This window comes from Andrographis paniculata, unplaced genomic scaffold, assembly GCF_009805555.1.
Source record: "Andrographis paniculata isolate CXL003 unplaced genomic scaffold, ASM980555v1 Contig10END, whole genome shotgun sequence".
Lineage (NCBI taxonomy): Eukaryota > Viridiplantae > Streptophyta > Magnoliopsida > Lamiales > Acanthaceae > Andrographis > Andrographis paniculata.
This window is the reverse complement of record NW_026137380.1, coordinates 2111545-2132508: the sequence shown is the minus strand read 5'-3', so window position 1 is coordinate 2132508 and position 20964 is coordinate 2111545. Positions and strand designations below refer to the sequence as shown.

General features: G+C 37.8%; 1 protein-coding gene across 5 annotated transcripts; it reads left to right on the top strand.

The window, feature by feature from the left end:
* Positions 1 to 491: 491 nt before the first annotated feature.
* LOC127255739 (BEACH domain-containing protein C2-like) lies at positions 492 to 20963 on the top strand. Of its 5 annotated transcripts, XM_051281704.1 has the most exons (33): positions 585 to 1039; positions 1353 to 3403; positions 3597 to 4381; positions 4718 to 5401; positions 5899 to 6033; positions 6688 to 6792; positions 6875 to 6988; positions 8019 to 8095; positions 8367 to 8448; positions 9548 to 9862; positions 10185 to 10804; positions 11294 to 11378; positions 11538 to 11732; positions 12321 to 12869; positions 12939 to 13082; positions 13166 to 13357; positions 13451 to 13624; positions 13912 to 14054; positions 14765 to 14834; positions 14951 to 15034; positions 15247 to 15303; positions 15410 to 15478; positions 15565 to 15651; positions 15722 to 15838; positions 16843 to 16992; positions 17234 to 17318; positions 17421 to 17541; positions 17714 to 17810; positions 17913 to 18026; positions 18636 to 19005; positions 19555 to 20282; positions 20353 to 20475; positions 20666 to 20963. In XM_051281704.1, exons 2-33 carry the CDS (start codon positions 1411 to 1413, stop codon positions 20714 to 20716), a joined length of 8715 nt encoding a protein of 2904 aa, XP_051137661.1. In that variant the 5' UTR covers positions 585 to 1039; positions 1353 to 1410; the 3' UTR covers positions 20717 to 20963. The 5 variants fall into 5 exon arrangements, with proteins under 5 accessions (XP_051137527.1, XP_051137661.1, XP_051137581.1 ...); XM_051281570.1 differs by lacking the exon at positions 585 to 1039 and adding an exon at positions 492 to 537 and having other exon boundaries at positions 13166 to 13624; XM_051281624.1 differs by having other exon boundaries at positions 13166 to 13624; positions 15259 to 15303.
* Position 20964: the final 1 nt, after the last annotated feature.

The following is a 20964-nucleotide window of genomic DNA, read 5'->3' as shown; positions in this document are numbered from 1 at the left end:
AATGATTCTTATGAATATTATTAGTTTATTAGCTTAATTAGAAGTAATTAAACTGATGTAAAAAAACACTAATTAATTACAGGTTTTATGTTTTAGTCGAAAGTAATTTTTTTTATCATTTTCGTTTGTTTTACTTAAAAAAATATTAATTTTTTTTATTATTATAATTATACACTAATACTATAGGTATAGGTAAGACGTCCTGCACTAGGCGGTGTCGATTTCAGATCATTTTTTGGCAAACAAATTTGAAGGCTATTGTGGATCATTAATATATATACACAGACAGCATTCCATCGGTCGGGTTGGTACGTTGGCTTTATTCATGGTATTTTTATGGGGCTTTCTAGGCCCATTAACAGAGAAAAGCCCAGTGGGCCACAGCAGATAGTTAGTCCACGTATTATGGGTGGCTCGGCCTCTTCTCTCGCGCTCCAGTCGCCTTCACTTTCGATGCTTCGCATTCAATTTACCATTTTTGCAAGTTGCATCTATCATCATTGTTTCACCGGACGTAATACTCCCCCGCCATGACAGGTTGATCAATCAAATCCGGTAGCTTGCGTTCTTTTTTGTTGTTTTGTCGTTTTTTTGGGTTTATTTTCGATGCCTCTGTTGTGAGGTGAGAAATGATGATGATCAACACTGTTTTCTTAAGTTGTGATTGCGGAGAGAATTTGGATTAGCTCGGCGTGAATGGATGATTATTTGATCCAGAATAGGCTCGACAATGACCTGCATTGTTGTAGGAAGGGGTGGAATATAAAATGCCTTGATTAACTCGATCGAATTCTGACTTTGCGTCCGTTCTGCCGAGCTTCGTCGCTCTGTTGTTGTTTTTGTATTTGTTTGGAAGAGAAGGAAATATTTTGCGTCGTTGAGATCATATATTCCTTGATCTTTGTTTCCGCTAGCTGAGTTGTTTATGTTTTGAGCTTGCATAGGCCATACATTTGATCCCACGTAAAAATATCGTGGGACATTATAGCATGGGGAAACGCTACGATCAGAGGAACAATTTTAACGCTGTGATTCTTCCGTACGTCAGCTTCTTGGGTTTAGTAATGCTTTAGTAGTTGAAAATTCACTTTAGTACTGATCTTTGATCTTTCTTAGCGTTTATTGATTCTTCAAACGTGCACATTTCTGTTTTTTTCAAGTAAATAATAGGCTAATAGCATGTTGGAGGACTAGAGCCACCACATTATATATACGTACATTTGATATACTGCTTTTCTTCCGTATCTCCGAGTGATTCTTTTTCTTTTTTTTTTTTTTTAATTTTATTTTTTAATTCTCCATTTGTATGATGAAGTTCTTGATTAACATTGTGGATTAGATGGTTCTTGCAGGTAAAAGTTACGAGCTTGCTGATGAAGAATGAGATATAAGCATTGCTCTTGTTAGAAAATGGAAGAGGAAGAATGGAGTGATTGTAAAGAACTCTCTGTGAAAGATTATGAGAAGCAAGGAGAGAACAGTAGTATGGATGATGGAAAAGGAGACAGTATTGATGCAGATAAGGTTGGGGGTGATAGTGATATAGAAGTAGCTGGTCCCGCTACTACTGTTCCAAATGATGAACTTTCTGGGTATGTCACATCGAATAGCGAGGATAAAACTGGTATGGAAATGAGCCAGTCTTTGAGCACCAATGACTTAAGGCATTCATCAATTGAAAGTGGATTTCAGTTTTCCTTTTCCAGCGCACAATCATTTGGGTTGGATTCTCCACCGGATTTAGAGGTGCATCAAGATCTTCATTCTGCTAGTCCTGGGCCTGAGTGTGATCCCAATTTTCATATGAGAGAGTCCTCTTCTTCAGCTGGTCTTGACAGTGATTTGCAATTTTATGGAGATTCTGGATATCCTTCTTTTGACTCGCCTGAAAAGCCGAAACCTAAACAGGTTGCACCAAATGTATCACCAGAGCTTCTGCATGTAGTGGATTCAGCTATCATGGGAAAGGCAGAGAGCTTGGAAAAGCTGAAGAACGTTGTTAGTGGTGTTGAAAGTTTTGGAGGAGATGATGATGCTGTGTCTAAGGCTTATTTAATTGTTGATTCACTTCTAGCCACTATGGGTGGTGTTGAATCTTTGGAAGAGGAGGATAATCCACCCAGTGTGATGCTGAATTCCAGAGCTGCAATAGTGGCGGGTGAGCTCATTCCTTGGCTTCCTGATATTGGGGATTTTGGGGGTCTCATGTCTCCTAGAACACGGATGGTGAAAGGATTGCTAGCTATTTTGCGTGCTTGTACTAGGAACCGAGCAATGTGTTCTATGGCTGGCTTATTGGGAGTACTTCTCCGCTCAGCTGAGAGAATTTTTGTTCAGGATATTGATTCTGAAGAGGAAATTGAATGGGATGGAACTCCTCTGTGTCAATGCATTCAGCATCTAGCTGGACATTCTCTTAGTCCACGTGATCTGCACCAGTGGCTTCAAGTTGTTAATAAAACTCTTAGCACAGCATGGGCATCTCGTTTATTGAGTTCTTTGGAGAGTGCCATGAGTGGAAAAGAGGTCACGGGCCCAGCGAGCACTTTTGAGCTTGATGGTGAAAGTTCAGGTCTTCTCGGTCCAGGAGATAGTAGATGGCCTTTTACTAATGGTTTTGGGTTTGCAACTTGGATCTACATCGAATCATTTGCTGACAATATCAGTACAGCCACTACTGCTGCAGCTATTGCAATGGCTGCTGCTGCCACATCAGGGAAAGCATCCCCCATGTCAGCTGCTGCAGCTGCGAGTGCATTAGCAGGTGAAGGCACAGCACACATGCCTCGGCTGTTCAGTTTCTTATCTGCAGACAATCAGGGAATGGAAGCATATTTTCACGCTCAATTTTTAGTTGTTGAATGTGGAAGTGGGAAAGGAAGGAAAGCTTCTCTACATTTTACTCACGCATTCAAGCCACAATGTTGGTATTTTATTGGCCTTGAGCATACTTGTAAGCAGGGAATCCTTGGAAAATCAGAGAGTGAGCTGAGGTTGTATATTGATGGTTCCTTGTATGAAAGTCGTCCATTTGATTTTCCAAGAATATCTAAGCCACTTGGTTTTTGTTGCATTGGGACTAATCCTCCTCCAACAATGGCTGGATTGCAACGTCGTCGTCGCCAATGCCCATTGTTTGCTGAGATGGGACCTGTATATATATTCAAGGAACCCATCGGACCAGAAAAAATGGCAAGGTTGGCTTCTAGGGGAGGGGATGTTCTGCCTTCATTTGGCAATGCTGCTGGATCACCTTGGATATCAACAAGCAATCATGTGCAAAGTATAGCACAGGATAGCGCACTTCTGGATGCTGAAATTTCTGGATTCATTCATCTGCTGTATCATCCTAGCATGCTAAGTGGGCGTTACTGTCCGGATGCTTCTCCTTTAGGAGCTGCAGGTTACCAACAGTACTGTTCGTAGAAATTTATAACCGATATAGGAGTAAATCCCATTTTGTTGAGATACTATGCATGATATAATAAGAATATATATATATATATATATTCAATTAGAGATGTTTAAGTGCATTTAGATTCTATGTATATGAGGTTGTTTGATGCCATTTTCTTAGTGCTCTTGGTCATTTTCAGGTACTCTCCGAAGGCCTGCTGAGATTCTTGGTCAAGTGCATGTTGCTTCAAGAATGCGGCCTGCAGAAGCTTTGTGGGCCTTGGCTCATGGAGGCCCCATATTCTTACTTCCTTTGGTGGTCAGCAGTATGCAAGAGAATAGTCTGGAGCCAGAGCAAAGTAACCACCCTTCTTTGTCTGTGGCCACTGCTGCTCTAGCAGCTCCCATATTCAGAATCATATCTCTTGCTATTAGGCACCCTTATAACAATGAAGAGGTCTGCCGTCAAAGAGGCCCTGAAATATTATCAAGAATCTTGACTTATATCCTCCAGACATTATCTTTGCTTGATGTAGAAAAGAAGCATGCGGATGAGGAACTTGTAGCTGCTATTGCTTCAATATGTCAGTCCCAGAAGTTTAATCACAAATTGAAAGTCCATCTTTTCAGTGCACTGCTTCTTGATCTGAAAATATGGAGTGTGTGCAGTTATGGACTGCAGAAAAAACTTTTATCATCACTTGCTGATATGGTTTTCTCCGAGTCATCAATAATGAGAGATGCTAATGCGATCCAGGTGCTCCTAGATGGTTGCAGACGATGCTACTGGACAGTACGTGAATCCAACTCCATCAATACTTTTTCCATGAGTGAGGACGTTCGTCTTGTTGGTGAAGTGAATGCATTAGTGGATGAACTTCTAGTGGTTATTGAATTGTTAGTTTTAGCAGCTCCACCATCATCGGCAGCTGCTGATCTCCACTGTTTGTTGGGTTTCATGATTGATTGCCCCCAACCTAATCAGGTACATGCTTATATTTGATAATACTTGTTTATAATTTTTGATTGAAATCATATTGATCTCTCATATATTTTCTCCTGAAGCCTTGTTCTTTGAGAGTCTCAGTGTTATTTAGCAAAAGACATTTAGCCTTCCAGGTAGTATGAACTAAAACATGTGCCTTAACAACTATGACCAATATATTGCAAGTAGTATGTACCCTTAACTTATTATAGTATACAGAATAGTATACATGGTACACTTTGGCAGCTATTGATAAAGTCAAGTGTTATGTCACCCACCCCAAGGACCTGAAAATGGCGTTCTTCTGGAATTAATAGTGCCATTCTATCCATCCAGGTTGCCAGGGTTCTACACCTTATTTACAGGTTGGTGGTCCAGCCAAAAACTGCCAGAGCACAAACTTTTTCTGAGGCATTTATCTCGTCTGGTGGCATAGGGACACTTCTTGTTCTGTTACAACGTGAAGCAAAAGCAGGAGACCACAATATCCCAGAGTTGTTAACTTATAATGACGAGAAACTATCTAGTGCCAAACCCGATGTAGATGCTGCTGAAAGAGCTTCTGCTAAAACAGGCCATGTTGATGGAGGATCTGAGGAGAGAAAACATTTGTCACATGAAAATGTTTCCAAGCGTGAAAACTCCACTGGTCATATAGCATCTAAAATGGAAAGGATGCCCTCTATCTCTGAAGATAACTCCCCTAGAAATTTTGGTGGTATAAGTTGTTCAATAAGTGCTGACAATGCAAGGAATAACACATATAATGTTGAAAGCACTGATGGTGTGATTGTTGGAATAATTAATCTAGTGAGTGCTTTAGTGATGTCTGGACATTTGAAATTTGTTCCTCCTGCTCCTCAGGATGTGACAAGCAACCTTTTGGGTTTGCTTGAAGGAGGAGGTACCATGTTTGATGATAAGGTTTCTCTCCTCTTCTTTGGCATACAAAAGGCTTTCCAAGCTGCACCTCATCGGCTAATGACTCGCTGTGCTTACACAGCCCTATTGGCTGCCTCGGTTTGTTGTTCTACTTTACTCTCTTTGTGCCTTCTAGATGCTGCTTTCCCTCTTTGCCTTGTCTCTCTTTCTTGTTAATTTTTTAAAACTTTTTTGGCTTATATATGTCATCGCCATGCTGGGCTATTCATTCTTTCATCAGCTCTAGAAGTCAGCCTCCTTAAAAATGTCACATCTTCAACATCGTTTTAATTATATGCTGTAAAATCATATTGTTTTCCATTTGTCATTAAATGTTTTATGAGATTCTTGTTGTTCAGTGTGATTTCCTGCTCACAACTAAAGAGAAATCGTAATAGGGTTTTTCTTTATCCTAAATTTGTTTGGCGATATGAAACTCACTCTCCTCTCGATTGAAGAGGATTTATTAAATGTGAGTTCTGTAATGATCCAGTATTGAGAAAGTTGTGTACGCTGCTTGATTGACTAAGATAATATTCCCAGAGTCTGTACTGTTGCTTATATTAACTATCTGAATGTTAGCCTTATTGTTTCAGTTAAACAAGTCTTCAGCAGATGATGGACTAAACTTCCACGATTCAGGCCATCACTTTGAGCACTTTCAGATCTTATTGATTCTTCTCCGTTCTCTTCCATATGCACCAATGCCATTGCAAAGTCGAGCCCTACAGGTTTTAAGTTTCGCCCTGCAACTGATTAGGATTAGGATTTTGCTATTCCAACTATTGAAATAGCTTTATTTGTATAAAATTCCATGCCACTTTCTTCTCTTCTGGTTCTTTTGTTTCATCCTCTCTCTTATTTATCTGAGTTTTTTCTCTTTCATTGTGGTGGTTGTGGGAATGACCCGGAGTGTGACGTTGACTATATATGTTAGCACAGAAAATTTGAAACCATCATTAAGATTGCGATGATCTTAGTATTTCAGTATTAAAGAGTACAATTTGTACTTGCAAGGCTTTTCCAAATGTTGGGCTGGGAAACATTCTTTTTTCTGTGTATGCGTTATTTGTTTTCTTCTGTCTTGGCACTCATTGTGGTGCTCATGATGGTCCGATGTTGAGAGTTTTTAGGAACTTTTATGCTACATATATGTATGTTATTTATTATTTTGAACATTACACCTAATGTGTATTCTGATGAGCCACCTATATCTCCTCATCATCTCTCTTTGACCATGTACAGATAGTTTATATTTTTGCTGTTCAAGGAATTATGCTGCTTCTTTATCCTTTTGTGGGGAACTGTCATTATAATGTCTTAAATGCCTTCCTGTTAGCACCCACTTATAGTTTTTTGTGCCTTTAATTTCTATTTGATTTCAGGATCTTCTGATTTTGGCTTGTAGCAATCCCGAAAATAGAAACAGTCTTACAAGTATGGACGAATGGCCTGAATGGATTTTGGAGATTCTTATTTCTAACTATGAGGTTATATGCCTGCTAATAATAATAATTATTAGGGCCTTTTTTCCTATTTCTTCCACTTTACACATTTCTCTCTGTTTTTCAGAGGTATGGAAGTAAAAAGACAAATCTGTCAGGCTTGCGAGATGTAGAAGACTTTATCCACAATTTCCTGATCATTATATTGGAGCATTCAATGCGCCAAAAGGATGGTTGGCAGGTTAAGATCTTTGCCATATTACTGATTGACATATTAAAACGATGAGGTTGAAGCAGTAGCAATGCTAGGTTTCATGAAAAAAAGTAAATTGAATATTATCCATATGGTGGGAGTAAATTACATGACTGTAACTGTCAGTTATATTGTTCATCTTTGGTGGTGAAATCAAGAACTCCCATGAATAGGGAAAGAAATTTCGATGGTTTTGGAAGAGAATTGGAGTGAGTTTACCCTTCTGTTGTTTGATTAGGTGCTTCCATCATGCCCTTTGCATTCATTGTTTTACATATAAATTGATAATGGAGTTATAAGAATGTGGAAAACTTAGTGCTCAAAAATTTCAAGAAGACTTCAGCTTTAATCTGGAGATTATGATTTTTCAATCAATGTTTTACATGTGGCTGGATTTTGTCCTTGTGTGTAGATCTAGTCTTCTGTATTCGTATAGTGCTAGATGTTGAGAATTGTTTACTTGGGTTAGAATAGAAACAAGATAAATGATTTAAGTTTGACCTCCTGCTTTCATTTGCTTTTCACTAGTGCGAAAACTTTATGGTTAGGACAATCCTTGCTAATGAAGCTCAGAGCAGCACTGAAAAGTTATATTTTCATTTTATCATAACTTGGAGGAACGTGGTCAGTTGAAGTAAATTGTATAACGGCTTATTGTTCAGGCTTATACCATGATGTTCTAAACTTTGTGATCTTAAAATTTTATACAGGACCAACTCCTGCATGTTGTTTTTATCTAGCAACAGGCTGAAGGAAACAAACTAGCATGAATGAGAATCTGAAAACTTGTTCAAATTACAAATGGTGAAAACAATGTACTAGAAGCTGACTGTAGAAACAATGTGCTAGATAGTACGAATTAAAACATTCCACCTCTGATGAATCAATAAACCACTTTTTCCTTAAAAGGGAAGCTGTCTGTAACATTTTGCTTATATATTTGATTAACCTGTTGTTCCTTTTAAACTTTTACTGCCTCTCTAAGTTTCAGTCATTTATTTGGTCATTCCTGTAACAGGATATTGAAGCTACAATTCATTGTGCAGAATGGCTATCTATGGTGGGTGGTTCTAGCACTGGAGATCTGCGGATCAGGTATTGCTTATATGGCTTTAAACCTTTAGCATAAGCAAAAGGCAGTTCATAGTAGAGTTTCCAATTCTTGGTGATCCATGAACAGCCTCTAGCTCAAGGATTTTCTGTGGAAATAGCTCCATTAAGGTTAAACTTGGCTATATGTGTGTGTGTGTTATATACATATAAGCACATATTAAAACAGTGAGTCTAATGATATAATAACAACAGATTGAAACGAAGAATCTTCTGAGAGAACTCCAGTAATTTAGATAAACTCTGTGTTTCACAGACGAGAAGAAGCATTGCCTATTTTCAAAAGAAGACTTTTGGGTGATTTGCTGGACTTTGCTACTAGAGAATTGAAGACTCAGGTGATATTTATATCTTGGCTATTGCATATATTCCAAGTAGTTCAGTTACAGTTGGGTTTCAATTCTTCTAGTGTTGACCAGATGGTACATGATTACAATGATATGGCTGTATGACTATGTAAAGAATTGAAGAACAATATATATATATATATATATATAATTAAAACTAATATACTGGGTTAAATGGTCATTCACATTGTAATGGAAGTATAACACTGGGTTGTGTTCTTTTGTGGGTTTTACCACATATTTTTACTATTCAGATTCTTTTCTTCCTTCCAAATATATCAAATCGAACAATTATTTTTCTTTTTTATACTATACTACAAACTTATTTTACATTCAAAACATCACATCAACATATATTTATATCAGACCAAACAACTATTCAAATTCAACTTTTTACTATTCAAAAATCCAAACCCAAAAACCCAAACTCACAGACAAACACACTATTGTTTCTTGTGACGATTTGTGAATAAGAACATAGTTATTTTGAGAATATGATAGTCCTTCTCTATGTTGGAGTGGTTTTTCTGCCCTTGAAACGTTAACACTGCGTGTCATTCACTCCACTAATGGATGCCTAGGTTCTCAGGGAGCATGTATGTATCCAATTATAGTTGATAATAACAAAATATTCCATCTGCCTGTAGCCATGGTCAATTTTTCGAATGGTTCTTGCTGCTATAATACTCCAAGTTACAAGAACAAAAGGCTCAAGTTCAAACATACTTTCCCAAACCTGTAATTGCTATCACTCATTCATGTTTAGACCCTTCATATATCTTTTCTTTTCTATAGTCATGAATCCACCACCTTTCTTGGAAGCCTGAAGCCACTGAGATATCTGGAATCAGTCTCAATGTTACTAGTAGCGGCTGATATTATTGTGATTACCTGTTAAATCAAACAAGCAATTCATAATGCTTTGATCAACTCAATTTTGTGTCACTTTCAATCAAAGCTGCCTTTTAATCTGCAATGTTTTTCTCATGTCCTTGTGGCACCATTATTTCTATTTTTTTTTATAATTAAGCATTATTAAATCTTCTATTACTACTCTAATGTAAGGATCCTAGCTTTTTCATTTCTTCAGATTCAAGTTATTGCTGCAGCTGCGGCTGGTGTAGCAGCTGAGGGGTTGCCACCAAAGGATGCAAAGATAGAAGCAGACAATGCTGCTCAGCTTTCAATGGCTTTGGTTGAGAATGCAATTGTGATTCTAATGCTTGTTGAGGACCATTTTCGACTACAAAGCAAGCTTTGTTGTGCTTCACGTTTTCCAACCGCATCTCCTTCCCCATTTTCAAATTTTTTACCTATTAGGGATCGATCTTCAAGTACAGTACGTGGAGAAACTACATCATCTCGTAATTCATCATCAAGTGACACTGGAGGGCTCTCTCTTAATGTATGCTGTATTTTTTCATTCGTAATTCTGCTAACATACTTATTATGCATATTCCCCCTTTGAAGCCAACCACATGTGCAGGTCATTCTCAATCTTGAGCATCCTCTTCTCTCTTTTGAAAAAAAATGAAAAAATGTGTGATTGTATCTTGTATCATTGCAAACCTACCTGCCTATGGCCATGAAAACAATCCCGAACAATACCTTGTCTGGTTGAAGAGATTTATTATTATTTTTATTATTTTAATGTTAATTGAAGTTTCCTCTTTTATCCCATATTCAGTCATCAATCTATAATGTTTGTTTTTATTTTATTTTATTAGGTTCTTGCTTCAATGGCTGATGCTAACGGGCAAATTTCAGCAGCTGCAATGGAGCGACTGACTGCTGCTGCAGCTGCAGAGCCCTATGAATCAGTTTCTTGTGCTTTTGCATCATATGGAAGTTGTGTTAAAGACTTGGCTGAGGGATGGAAGTACAGAAGTCGGTTGTGGTATGGTGTCGGACTTCCTTCAAATACATCCGAATTTGGTGGTGGTGGCAGTGGATGGGAATCTTGGAAATTTGTGTTGGAGAAGGATGCTGATGGAAATTGGATTGAACTTCCATTACTTAGGAAGTCAGTTTCAATGCTTTATGCTTTGCTGTTGGATGAGTCTGGACTTGGTGGAAGTCTTGGAATTGGTGTGGGCTCTAGTACTGGGATGGGATCCATGTCAGCTCTTTACCAGTTATTGGATAGTGACCAACCATTCCTTTGCATGCTTCGAATGGTGCTTGTTTCTTTAAGAGAGGATGATTATGGTGAAGACAATATGCCGATGACACATCTAGGTACTGAACATCGATTGGAGGGTTTCAATCAACAAGCTAGCAGTACCATGCCTTTTGATACAAGTACCAGAATTCCAACCAAAAAACCACGATCTGCATTGCTTTGGAGGTACCATCTATGTTAATTGTTATGAACTGCATGGGTACGTTTTTCTGGTGGCATGTGGATCGCTTGAATCTGTGCCATGATATTGAATTTATTTTATTAATTTTTTTATCATTCTATTCACTGATTATCATACTTTTTGTGACTGGGTGTTGCTAATATTTCTACTGACAACAAAGTTTGTCTTAATACATAATCCAATCAGTCTCATGTTCTCATCGTATGGGAAATGGAGGACCGCATAAAGAGAGTTCTGAACTGAATAGCACTGTAGTGGCTTTATTTAGTAATTCAATTGCTAAAAATAATAAATCTTGGAAGCTATTTTGCCTTTCTTGATATATAGGGTAATAAGAGGAGTTTCATGTCTATTGGTGGAGATACCAATTCATTCTATCTTATGGTTGCAAGCATTCTAACATTTCTCTTTTCTGGGAAAATGTTTGTTGTTATGTATTCTGGCATGGGGCTCATCACGGTTAATTATCACAGTGTTTTATCTCCTTTACTGAACATGCCGATTTCTGAGAAGAAGAGGCAGCGAGTTTTGGTTTCATCATGTGTCCTATATTCTGAGGTCTGTCCTGAACTGTTGCTACGTTATTTGTGTTTCTATGTTCTTGCACCATTTCAGAAAGTTGGTATTATTAGATGCTTCTTAATATATATGATTATCAATGGTGGTGCTTGTTCTATTCATCCATGCTCTTATCCTTGTATTTTGTTTGTGTTGCAGGTGTGGCATGCAATTGGAAGTGATCGAAGTCCTCTCCGAAAAAAATATCTGGAGATCATTTTACCTCCATTTGTTGCGCTTCTAAGAAGGTGGCGTCCTCTTTTGGCAGGGATTCATGAACTTGCTACTGCAGATGGTACAAATCCTCTTGTTGTTGATGACCGTGCCTTGGCTACAGATGCATTGCCTGTTGAGGTAGCTATCCAATTCTTTTATGTATATTGTCACGTGGTCTCTGGTTATTGATTATTTCTTTTTTCTGTGTATTAAGATGGGGAAGAATGTTAAATGCCCTTAATGATTCAAACAAACAAATCACCGAATGAGACTTTTCAGTTGAGAATTTGGAAGTCTCTCCACAAGTTATTCATGTAAAATATGTGAAAACTCATTTAATCAGATTTTTGCTTTATAATATTAATTTGACTACTATGGATTGAAAAAGGGAAGAGCCAACTGTCTTTTTTCCGTTCTCGTGCTTTGTTTTATGAAATCAAAAATGCTCTTTCATCTTTATAAACATTACTACATGCAATATATAGGACAACAAAATTGTCCTGGTTCCAGAACATTTTTCACTTCTATATAGGACAACAAAATTGTTCTCCTATACAAACGATTAATTGCCATGGTGAGGATAGACGTGTTTTTGCTTGTGCAACAAGAATCATATTTAGTTTGACCACATTGACGAAATGTTCTCTTTTGATCATATCATTGACTCTGAATGATGCTAATGCACTCCTATGATCTTATGTTTGAGGCTTTTGTCAATATGTTTAGGCTGCTCTTTCTATGACATCTCCTAGCTGGTCTGCTTCTTTTGCTTCACCTCCTGCTGCTATGGCATTAGCAATGATGGCGGCTGGTGCTGGTGGTGGAGAAACTACTACTCCTCAGACTACCTCTCAGCTTCGGCGTGACACATCATTGGTGATGGAGCGGAAAACAACTAAATTTCAAACATTTTCTAGCTTTCATAAACCTGTAGAGGTTCCTAGTAAATCCCCAAATATTCCAAAGGATAAAGCATCTGCAAAAGCAGCTGCATTGGCTGCTGCAAGAGACCTTGAGCGTAATGCCAAAATTGGCTCGGGAAGAGGGCTCAGTGCTGTAGCTATGGCCACATCTGCTCAGCGTCGGAGTAAAAGTGATAATGAACGTGTAAAGAGATGGAATGTTTCTGAAGCAATGGGAACTGCCTGGACCGAATGCCTGCAATCAGTGGATTCAAAATCTGTATATGGCAAGGACTTCAATGCCCTTTCATACAAGTATATTGCTGTCCTTGTTGGAAGTTTAGCATTGGCCAGGAACATGAAGCGATCCGAGGTAATGTATTATTGTTTTGATAGCTCACATGAGAACTTGTGAACCCAGAACCATAATCTGTTACTTTAGGTTGACAGGAGGTCACAAGCAGATACAATATCCCAGCATCGATTGTACACTGGAAAACATGCATGGCGCAAGCTTATCCACTGCTTGATAGAGATGAAATGTCTTCTTGGGCCTTCTAGTCATGCTTTATGCAATCCTAAACGAGTATTTTTCTGCCTTGAACTCTATCTGTTTCATTTGAAGATTTTTTAGACAAATCACTGCAATATGGAACTTGGTGGGTTTAGGTGTTCTGGAAGCTAGATTTTGTGGAAAGTTCTTCAAGGATGAGGAGGATTTTACGTAGGAACTATGAAGGCTCTGATCATCTTGGTGCTGCTGCATATTATGAAGAACATATCAAAGAGGAGGTTGATAATCATAAGGCTATTAGTCCATCTAAAGCATCTATTGTAGCAGCAGAAGCCATCTCAACCAAGGTAGATTTTGAGGATGAACCGGACATGGATGTTAACTCAAATGTTGAAAATCCCAATGAAGTTCAGTCCATATCATCTAATCCCAGTGAGCAGCCATTGATGTCATCGGAGTCCACAGATACCCCAGTAACTAGGGACCCTGAATCAGCACCAGCTCCAGATGTTGTTGCACCTGGTTATGTTCCTAGTGAAGATGATGAAAGAATTATTTTTGAGCTTTCATCATCAATGGTTCGTCTTTTGAAGGTTCAGAAGGGCACGTTTCAAGTAAGTTTTGTTTACTCGAGTGCTTTGGATAATATACCTTCACAGTCATTGGTTTTATTTCCTTTGGTCAGAAGACTCAAAACTGATAAAAGTGCTAAATTAACCACTTAATTGAGAAATACATATATTTCACAATATGGGAACTTTCCTGCAAAAAAACGAGAACCACTACAAATGTTTTCTTCTTTTCCAACTCACCATTCCCTTCTGGCTGTATGCTTGTTATAGATTTGTGATGCGCACTACTTGACCCTGTTTGTAAATGCATCAAATTATTTCTTTGTCAGGTAACTACTAAAAGAATCAACTTTATTATTGACCCTATGGATAATAATGGCACGGAAAATGTAGAGGGCATAAATAATAGTGATGTGCGAGAAAAGGACCAGACCTGGTTGATTTCATCAGTTCACCAAGTATACAGCAGAAGGTGATCATTCATATATTTTATTCACTTTTCAAAATGCATTGTATCCTTTTTCCCTTTCCCCACTATTCTAACATCTGCAATTTTTTGTTGTTTGTTGGCCATTTGTAACAATGGTTGTGCTCATGCTCTTTTTCTTTTTTTTATTACTTTTTTCTTTATATTTCCTTATGGTATGATCTTATTTCCCTTTCTTTTTCTCATACATATTTCATCTTGCATTTTCTTTAAATTTACATGTATTCGTTGACTCATATATACAAATTTATTTAGATGCTGAAGCTCACTAGTGTATAGCTGCAATCACATGCCAAAGTCTAGTTGCTTCCTTGCTTGAAAGGACTACTTCTTGCAAACATTTCATGCTGTAATGCTTATCTATGAGTAATATACAAAAATAGGTGATCCTTAATGGGATATAACACTTCAAATTAGTGATACTAGTTGGTAAGTTCTGTATCCTATGTGATTCACAACCTTTAAAGTGCCTGTTAACTAAAATTTAACTTGTCTTAAGTCTATAAATCCCTGGTGCCTACTCGCGTTGTCTACGGAATACATAGTATCAGCATTGGATATATATTTGACATATCCCTCACTGTACATAATATTTCCAATTCATAACACTGTTGGCCTGATTTTCTATTGGTTAGGGTGTTTCTCATAAACCCCTCTTTCAAAAAATTTGAATTATTAGATGCATATTTGTGCAGATATCTTTTGAGAAGAAGTGCATTGGAGCTGTTCATGGTTGACCGTTCAAATTTCTTTTTTGACTTTGGGGTATGCTTTTAAAAAAAAAAATTATAATTTGCAGGGTTTGCACTTAATGGCTTTGTTAAGCCTTCACATGCTATTTTCCATTTTGATTTAAGATTTAAATTTATCATCTATTGCAGAGCATTGAGGGACGGAAAAATGCATATCGAGCCATTGTTCAGGCCCGCCCTCCTCATTTGAACAATATCTACTTAGCAACTCAGGTGTGGAATTTTTACCGTCTCAGACTGTTACATTAGATGAGAAGTTAGTGATGATCAATAATGTGAAGCACACAGTTTCCACATTTTCTTGCAATGAATCAGACTTAACCTGTAAACCAAGGAGTAGTGCACACTATGATTGTTATTGTGTGTGATTTGATTTCATGTAGCAAGTAATATATTGAACCTTATGCTCATATTCTGTGTTAAAGAAACCTGAACAGCTTCTGAAAAGAACTCAGCTTATGGAACGTTGGGCTAGGTGGGAGGTATGTTTGTGAAAACCAACCTGCTAACTATCCTAATGGTTTAATGTTTCTTTTTTCAATTGAATTGGTATATGTAATAGGTTACTGATTAGGGAATATTTTACAGATCAGCAATTTTGAGTATTTGATGCAGCTTAATACATTGGCTGGACGTAGTTACAATGATATTACACAGGTATAGAAGTTCTGATCGTGATACATTATAGAATCTCAGACAGAAGATTGTTGACGTTTTTAATGCTCATTTGTGTCTGTGTACAGTATCCGGTGTTCCCATGGATTCTTTCTGATTACAGCTCACAGAATTTGGACCTTTCAAATCCTTCTTCCTTTCGAGATCTCTCAAAGGTGGGATGATCTGGAATTATAGCAAAGATTATGCTTGTTATCATTTTTCATCTAATGTAACACTTGACAGCCAATTGGTGGCCTCAATCCTGAGAGACTACTGAAAATCCAAGAAAGATATTCCACCTTTCAAGATCCAGTCATCCCCAAATTCCACTATGGATCACATTATTCAACAGCTGGGACTGTAAGTTCTTTCTCCACATATATTCTCTTTTTATGTTCATGACAGTTTTATTGCAGGAAAATCATAGTTTTAATTGTGTAAGTAGCCAAGTTTCGTCCATATCCGTTAAACTTTCAATGTTACAGAAGGACTTAATTTGAAAATATTTCATTGTCATTAAAGTTAGAACTGTTTTTTTCCAAAACAACATTATGGTCAAAATTGAGAGTATAGCCTATATGCATAATAGAACCTACAATTCTTCCTTTTTAAAGAAACTTTTAGTGCTATACCTGTGGTGTGAACATGAAGTAAATACCTGTTCTTGAAGTTTGGTGTAACAATATGTTTTTTACCATTCTTGCTAGTGCCAAAGCCACCAGCCTGGAGGATAACTCCTAGACCAATATTAGTGTCATATTTTTATGTACTTTGTGAGGTGTGATCATAAATAGATCAGCACTTTCTATGAGTTTATATTATTGATTAAAACTAGATTTTCATAGAATATAACTTCGGAACTATGAGTTCACATAAGAAATTAGTTTTCACCTGTGAAGGGTTGTATTAAAATAAGTACATATCAAGCGATATAGTTTAAACTTTTCAAGGAGTGGACTGCAGTATTCACAATGAAAAAATATCATATGAAATAGTGATCAGTCGGCGAGTGAATGTGTGATTCAGTCACTGGTAAAAGGTAATGATCCAAGGGGGATGCCCATGGATTTCTATTTCTGGTTATGTCTACTGTTGCCGCACTGTGTGTCAGGAATAACTGAGAAGTTAAGAGTACAGTGAATCCACGTATTGGTGGATCTGAATAGGGCTTTCACAAGCTAAAAACTAATGGAATGTGGTTTGATCTCCAGGTACTATTATATTGCCTGCTCAGGGATAACAAGTGAAATTACTTATTTCCATCCATGCCTCCCTCTTGATTTTTAATCTGTCAACTCAATTTCGCATGGTGACTTGACGGCTCTGAGTTGTATAGTAGGCTGATTTCTACTCTGGTGCTGCAGGTTTTGTATTACCTCACAAGAGTAGAACCTTTTACCACCCTTTCTATTCAACTTCAGGGTGGAAAATTTGATCATGCTGACAGAATGTTCTCTGACATTAATGCAACTTGGAATGGAGTTCTTGAAGACATGAGTGACGTAAAAGAACTGGTATGAAAAAAAAAAACAGTCTCAACGACTTGTTCTTAATTTTTCTTTATGATATTCTATTCTAATATAAGTTTCTGCAGTTTCAGAAATGTTTCCTCATCTTTTTTGTAATATTGTTCCAACTGTATTAAGCATTTCTTATATTGCTTTTTTCAAATCCTCGGCTGCAAGTCTATCTGCAAGTGCACTTGCACTATTCTTCCGATGTGATGTTCTTCATCCTTTGCTTTATTACTGTCAGGTTCCTGAGCTATTTTATCTTCCAGAGGTTTTGACCAACGAGAACTCAATTGACTTTGGTACAACTCAACTTGGTGAAAAGCTTGGTATGCATTTGTAACTTACATTCCATATGTAGTAGAGTGGTTTCTTGGGATGTAAATAAGGCAATATTTTGAATTTTATCGTTATTTTATTCCTTGTACCAGACTCAGTTCGGCTTCCTCCTTGGGCTGAAAGCCCAGTTGACTTTGTACATAAGCATCAGATGGCACTTGAGAGTGAGCACGTCTCCAAACATTTGCATGAATGGATTGATCTCATATTTGGGTATTATGAATTTTCATTTCTTTGATTGGTTTTTGTGGCTCAGTTTTTAATTATGCTTTCTATTTGCACCTTTTTCCACCCTCTCTTTGTCAAGTACTATAGAGTTTGAATAAAGGTGAAACATATGTGCTGAATTATCAGAAGCTTATTCCTGCAATTTTTGCATATTTAGTTACAAGCAACGTGGAAAGGAAGCTGTATTGGCAAGTAATGTTTTCTTCCATACCACGTATGAAGGAGCTGTAGATATCGATAAAATATCAGATCCTGTGAGTTTGTTTTCTAAAGTTCTTTTTTTCCCCAAGTACCCTTCCATTGAATATTCTTGCACTGTGGGTTACTATTCTAATACTTTTCTAAATATTTTGAAGGTTCAACAACGTGCTACCCAAGATCAGATTGCTTACTTTGGCCAAACCCCATCACAGCTTCTAACTGTACCTCACATGGAACGGAAGTCACTAACTGAAGTGCTTCACATGCAGGTAGCAATTAAGTTACAATCTTGACTTCTGCAACTTCTCTAGAGTTTGAATTTAGCTCGAAATGTCATTTAGATCACTGCTCCATTTGCATTTCTAACATGGTCGTCGGATCTGACTTGCCTTTGTTTCGTCCCAAATCGAATCCCTGAGATCAAGCCCAAATTTCGCAAAACAGTTCCAGTCATTAACTGAGTTATTTGGGGAAACACAGTTTTCTGGTCAGGCCATTTCAAGTTCCATGTCATTTACATCACAAATGGTTGAGTAGCCTTTAAAGTTTTGCACTTTAATTTGTTCTAGCGTAAATACTGAAAAATATAAATTTAGACAATGGACATGGCATTTTGTTTTGGTTTTAGTTTATGGAAATGTTTTAGATGCTAATTATTATTCAAATTTACTTCAGGTCAAAAGTACTTTCAATTTCTAATTGGTGAAATGTAGTCCAGCTTAGTATAAATTTTGAATAAAAAAGTTTTCCTTCGTCTAAGTTTTATAACAGCATTGAAATCAACTTGTATTCCAACTGTTTCTCAACTTGTTTGCACAATTAATCATTTTAGATGTTCCAAACAAGTACTGTGGCTCTGATTATATTCTTGGATCTAGACAATTTTCCGAAATCCCACAGAGCTCAAGCCATATATGGTTCCCTTCCCTGAACACTGCAATCTGCCTGCTGCTGCCATTCATGCGTCCACTGATTCTCTTATCATTGTCGACATAAATGCACCGGCAGCTCATGTGGCTAGACATAAGTGGCAACCAAACACGCCTGATGGCCAGGGTCTGCCTTTCCTATTTAATCATGGAAAACCAGATGCAGGCGCTGCTGGTGGAAATTTTATGCGAATGTTCAAAGGACCAGCTCCCTCTGAATCAGAAGAGTGGAATTTCCCGCGAGTGTCAGCGTTTACCAGTTCTGGAATTCGAAGCACGAGAATAGTTTCAATCACTTGTGACAAAGATATTATTACCGGTGAGGTTTTATGCTTGTGCTTCATGTAATACTAATGAAGCTTGTGATTTGTGGAACATAGTCTTGCATTGCATGCATCTTTCTGAGCCTGCTTGGACTTGAGATTTAGTATTAATGATAGGAAATCTGTTGCAGATATCCATTCTAGCTAAATAAATGGACCAGCTATTTCAAGTTTTTATTTATTGGTACTTTGATGCATTTGACTATCTACATAAGTTTTCTAAATTTCCCCGTTAAACACCTGCCTATTCAGATATCTTTGGCTTGGTTCTAATGATTGAGTTTCAGTCTGATTTCCAGATTGAAGTGATTTGAAGATGTTCTTATCCTAATTACTATATACATATTATTAGTGATTCTGCACAAAGTATTTACAGTTTTTTTTTTGTGTCCCGTATTTTAAATCGCGCCTTGATTGATATCACATTAATTGCGGGTTATTACTGATCCATCGTATTGTTTTTTCACTTCTTTTGTTCATTATCGTTTATATTGTGGCTCTGCAGTACGCAGTTATTAACTTCAAATTGTTTACTTCTTATTCAGGAGGGCATGTAGATAACAGTGTAAGGCTGGTTTCAGCTGATGGGGCCAAAACATTGGAAATAGCCAGAGGGCATTGTGCTCCTGTGACATGCCTGTCTCTATCTTCTGATAGCAGCTATCTTGTGACCGGATCAAGGGATGCAATAGTTTTACTCTGGAGAATACATCAATCAACGGCTGCCAGTAGCTCAGGGACGCCTTCATCTGCTGGCAGTGATGCACCAGGTAACAAGAGCAAAAGGTGTCGAATCGAGGGACCCATTCACATTCTCCGTGGTCATCTACGGGAAATAACGTGCTGTGCTGTCAGTTCGGACCTTGGAATGGTTGCTTCTTGTTCAGATTCTTCAGATGTCCTACTTCATACGATAAGACGAGGACGGTTGGTCAGAAGACTTGGTGGCGTCGAAGCTCATTTCTTGTGCCTCTCATCCAGTGGACTTGTGATTGCCTGGAACAAGTATTTCTGCACTCTCAGCACCTTCACTCTTAATGGAATTCTAATTTCTAAGATGCAACTCCCACCTTCATCGAGCGTTAGTTGCATGGAGGTTTCTCTTAATGGTCGGAATGCTTTGGTTGGATTGAATCCTTCCTCAGAAAACAATGCCGGTTTGGACCAAATCCAGCATGTGAAGTTAGACTCTGGGCATGACCATGAACTAATGAATGTTGTACAGGGTTTGCCCCTACCTTCCATTTGGTTCTTCGATCTTCATAACCTAAAGGTACTCTGCACAAAAGGCTGAACTCATCATCTTCTTGATATGCATATCTGACTTTGGGATCTTCATACAGGTCATTCATAAGTTGGAACTTGCAGAGGGACAAGATATTACCACTATTGCCTTGGATAAGGATAACACAAATCTTTTGGTGTCGACGGCAAATAAGCAGTTGATCATATTCACAGACCCTTCTGTAAGTTGAATTTGCACATATTTGTCAACAACAAATACAAATAAATGGATTATCTTTTTGCCTGTTGAGTTTTCTTGTCTGTTACTGTTACTGCAAATTATCTTTTCTTACATGGTTTCTATCATGATCCATTCCTGAAACTTGTATTCATCGTTGTGTTCTTCACTTCATTCATCTCTGCTCCATGCAGCTGAGCTTAAAAATCGTAGATCACAACATGCACAAACTGGGCTGGGAGTGAGAATTCAAAGATGATGCATCCAAGTTCCCTTCTAGCAAGACTTCCGGCAGAGTCGACACTGCAGACTTTCTCATGGTTATCCTCTCCAATCTCATACTCTTCCCTCAAATTCTTTCAGACACTAACTATGAAACGACGGCCTGTTCGTGGAGAAACCCTCGCACCTTCGAGTGATTTTGTTTTTCCACGAAAGGGGTTGCCACGGCTTCTGCTACAACACTATATATCCATATATATATATAGATAGA

Bases quoted from the DNA above. Each gene is read 5' to 3' on its own strand.
- LOC127255739 (XM_051281570.1), top strand. From the start codon at position 1,411: ATGGAAGAGGAAGAATGGAGTGATTGTAAAGAACTCTCTGTGAAAGAT. The intron at 8,449-9,547 runs GTGATATTTATA...TCATTTCTTCAG, and splicing joins CTAGAGAATTGAAGACTCAG to ATTCAAGTTATTGCTGCAGC. The intron at 14,835-14,950 runs GTATGCTTTTAA...CATCTATTGCAG, and splicing joins ATTTCTTTTTTGACTTTGGG to AGCATTGAGGGACGGAAAAA.